At 43.8% G+C, this 3,902-nt stretch overlaps 1 protein-coding gene across 1 annotated transcript in view; it reads right to left on the bottom strand.

Annotated features, from left to right (window-relative positions):
• The window catches only part of met (MET proto-oncogene, receptor tyrosine kinase), a 63,568-nt gene that overhangs the window by 37,623 nt on the left and 22,043 nt on the right, over positions 1-3,902 (bottom strand). The window contains exon 3 of the mRNA XM_020593453.1: positions 3-29. Within this exon, the coding sequence (XP_020449109.1) occupies positions 3-29 (27 nt within the window). The remainder of the gene's footprint in view (positions 1-2; positions 30-3,902) is intronic.

The raw sequence follows: 3,902 nt of genomic DNA, 5'->3' as shown, positions 1-3,902 counted from the left end.
TCATGTGGGTCACAGTCGTCTGATGAACTCTGCAAGGAAACCACAGACATCAGGGAGAGAAAATCACCTACAAGAATACCAAAATATGCAGTTAGAGTAATAGGTGAGCAGGCTATTTGTTGTGGTTGTGAGCACCAGAGTGATATGGCAAAAGAAGCAGCCAAGTAACATCAGTGTAGTCTTGTTCTCTTATGGGGAAAATGTACTTCAAATGAATACATATGCATAAGAATAAAAGTCTGGAGCTTATTGCCACAAACGTTAGATAATGCACCGTTAACGGTACGTTCTGGAACTCATCAGCAAGATTGGATCACTTTGTGCAAAAAGGCTGCTCTCCTACAAAGCACTTGTTATATAATATCATGTTGAACTATCTTCTTTCATATCTGGCCTGATGGGGGAGAGTTGAGAGCCAAACCTTCTAAGCCCCCCTTAACTCCTCTTTCATCAGACTGTGCTCGTAATGGAGGCCTCTGTGTGATAGTACTTCTAGGCCAACACACTTTGTTGAAGAGAGGTTTGTGGACAACAGAATTTCATGGGAACACAGCGAGGAGACTTTCATGCTGTCTTTCGTTCCATTAACTCATTTCTCTCTCTCCAACAGGACAAATCCACTTTTTCCTCTTGTTCTCCAGCTTCCTCTTTCTCTACTACCTCTCAGGTTTAGAACCAAAATCTGTCACTTCAGCTCCTCTCTTTGGTTTTCAAACATCACTAGGTTGTGCAGATCGTTGTGTCTGGAGCCTCTGGAGCATAAAAGTACTCACTGTAGGTTGAGCTGAATTCTCTATCAATAGCCCCTCTCTCTCCACTTAATGCTCGGTCCTGCTCTCTCAGTGCTCCAGGTCTCTTTGTGTTTAGTCATGCTCTCTTGTCTCAGCCTCGGGTTTCATTAATTATTAATGACCCAGAGGGTGGCAGGCCTCTTGTGGCTCTTAAGATCCTTGACCTGGCCGCTTGACCAGGTCTGAGCTCTCTGTTGTTTTCTCAGCTTCAGTAGAAGATGACCTCTTTACTGAAGTCCCATGAAGGGGGGAAGGGAGTACAGGTAAAGTGCATATGACAACTTGTGGATACCTTCATTACATCTGCCTCACGGTGCCATTAAAACCCTAACCCCGAATGCCCTGCTTTAATCACAGAGATGTTTGTGACCTTAGTTGTGACACAGAGGGTAAAACAGATTTTACTGCAGCAAACAAAGCTGACTTTAATCATTTACAGACTCATGATCTCTGGTTCTACCTAAAGCACTGGATCAAGACAATTATTTGTGGTTTGTGTGAAACATGGTGCATCATTTGTTTAGCGTGGATTTCAAAGGCCAGCTTTGTAGATGAGGAGAACAATGGTGGAGTAATAAATCAGGACCTTAGTCGAGATGAACAGGACCGCACGAAGAGGAAAGATGAGGAAGCCAAAGGAACCTGGCTAACAGACAAGCACGCAAAAACAAACCTTGGTTAAATTAAATGTCCTCACAGCCAGTGGCTGCACTTAGAGATACAATGGGGAAGTCAAACTCAGGGAAAATGTGGAGGAAATTGAAAGCTGGCAGAAAGGTTGGATGGTTTCATGCCAAACACACAGCTGGGAGGTGGTGCAGCCAGCTGGTCTGCACTGAATTACTCAGTGTGAAAGACAGAGGAGACGTGCACACCGAATAAGAATGGCAGCTTGTGACTGAACCGGAAGTGGATAAAGATATGGCGATGCAGGAAGAGGTAAAAGGTCTGAGAGTCTGGGAGCTAAGGCAGAAGAAAACTCTCCTCCTCTTCCAGGATGATGACAGGTTGCCTTAGATGTCCAAATCTATCTCTGTATGTGTAAGTACACCATTACAATGTCAACCTTTTGGCCCAAACCCAGTTTAAAATATGATCCATTTTAACTTCTGATATGTTGCACTTTCAGAGCAAGACAGGACTGAGCATAAAACATGGGAATCTGCCAAAACCCCAGTAGACAGAGACGTCATCACTGCAGAGATTATGACAAGCGACTCAAAATAAACAGGTCCTGGGCTGATTATTTTCAGAACAAGCAAACAGGACTTTGAGGTGTTTGTTGAAGCGGAGCAGGACGATGGGAGGGAAAAGTGAAAAGGTCAGGGAGGCATTCCTCTGCCGCTGCTTCTGTATTCTTGAGGATCAAGGGAATGAAAGTGGACAGTGGAAAGGCTGTTTTGACAAGTTGTGTTTGAAGCTCCACTGCTGTTATCCACGGCTGTTTTTGGCATAGAGACAGAGTTTTAGAGGCCACCACACTGACACTGCCATGGAGGCAACAGGTTCCTCAACAAGGTTTTATAATTAACGAATTAGTTATTAAGTTAACTGAGTTTTAATCAACCTCTGTCGACAACCTCAAAACTGAACCAGTTATAAAGTGCTAACGGTTATCATCCTCAACTTTTCAATGAAATGTACACGATATTTTAGTACCAATACCAAAATGAGGCACCTTTGGATTATGATACTGTAATATTTCAGTTGATATCAAAGAAGCTATTATTGATACTTCCATCCCAAATATTTTATCCTTTCTCTTGCTTTCATCTTTGAAAGATTTATGGTTCTGGCAAGTGCTCCTGATGTTTTACATCTCTCAGGGTATACTGTGAACGTGTTTTGCAGCTGTAGAACAGGCACCATGGGGCACATAGGCGAGACACTGTACACCTTTTGCCCCATACTCAACCAGCAGCCATTGTCCCCAAAACAACGGCATGGCGATAGGGTTTCATTGTCGTGGAGCTCCCAAATCCTCACATCACTGTTCAGGAGAGTCAAGAGGGGGGTGAAATGTGATCCGCATGGCTTAATGTCGTTTTCATCCTCTCGCTCTGGCCCCTGGGTCCTGTGTGAATAGACACACTAATGGCCATAATTATAAACTGTGGGTTATTAGCATGAGAGACTTTGGATGCAAACAGTGCTGCTGTGCAAAAATAGGGTAAAGGCATTTTTGTTCATGTACAAAAATACACCTCATGCTTAGCCCAAGTTATCAGACTCGCACACGCCCATGGCCTGTCATCTGTCTTGTTGCTGGCCGCTCATCTGGCTCTCTCACTGGAATAACAGACCTCTGACCTCGGGAACGCTTGCACAATTGTGTGCTCCAGACAGCAGATATGTTTGGTTGCCATCGGGGTGTGTGGAAATGCATTTTTTGGAGAAAGTGAAATGCAAAGGAATGGGGAGTGCACATACAGGTTTATGCTTTTGTGTGTCTGTGCTGGAGGGAGTGTATTGTTGCAGTAATGTTACCACACACATAACGGTACTCGGCTCAGGATGCACGTTACTCTGCAACCTGCCTCTTGGTAGCTGTAATAACTTTGGTGTACAGTGGGGTAAATAAGTATTTGATACACTGCTGATTTTTCAAGTTTTCCCACTTACAGAGAATGGACAGTTCTGTAATTTTCATTGTAGGTACACCTCAACTGTGAGAGACAGAATCTACCAAAAAAATTCCAGTAAATCACATTGTTAGATTTTTTTAAATAATTTATTTCCATTTTATTGCATGAAATAAGTATTTGATCACCTACCAACCAGCAAGAATTCTGGCTCTCACAGACCTGTTAGTTTGTCTTTAAGAAGCCCTCCTATCCTCCACTCATTGCCTGTATTAATTGCACCTGTTTGAACTCGTTACCTGTATAAAAGACACCTGTCCACACACTGGACAGGACGACTGCACCGTATTGAGAAGAGGATGGATGGGGCCATGTATCACGAGATTTTGGACAACAACCTCCTTCCCTCAATAAGAGCATTGAAGATGGGTCGTGGCTGGGTCTTCCAGCTTGACAATGACCCCAAACACACAGCCAGGGCAACTAAGGAGTGGCTCCGTAAGAAGCATTTCAAGGTCCTGGAGTGGCC

This window comes from Monopterus albus, unplaced genomic scaffold (assembly GCF_001952655.1).
Source record: "Monopterus albus unplaced genomic scaffold, M_albus_1.0 scaffold19.1, whole genome shotgun sequence".
Taxonomy (NCBI): domain Eukaryota; kingdom Metazoa; phylum Chordata; class Actinopteri; order Synbranchiformes; family Synbranchidae; genus Monopterus; species Monopterus albus.
The sequence above is the reverse complement of the archived record's forward strand: the minus strand, read 5'-3'. Positions and strand labels throughout refer to the sequence as shown.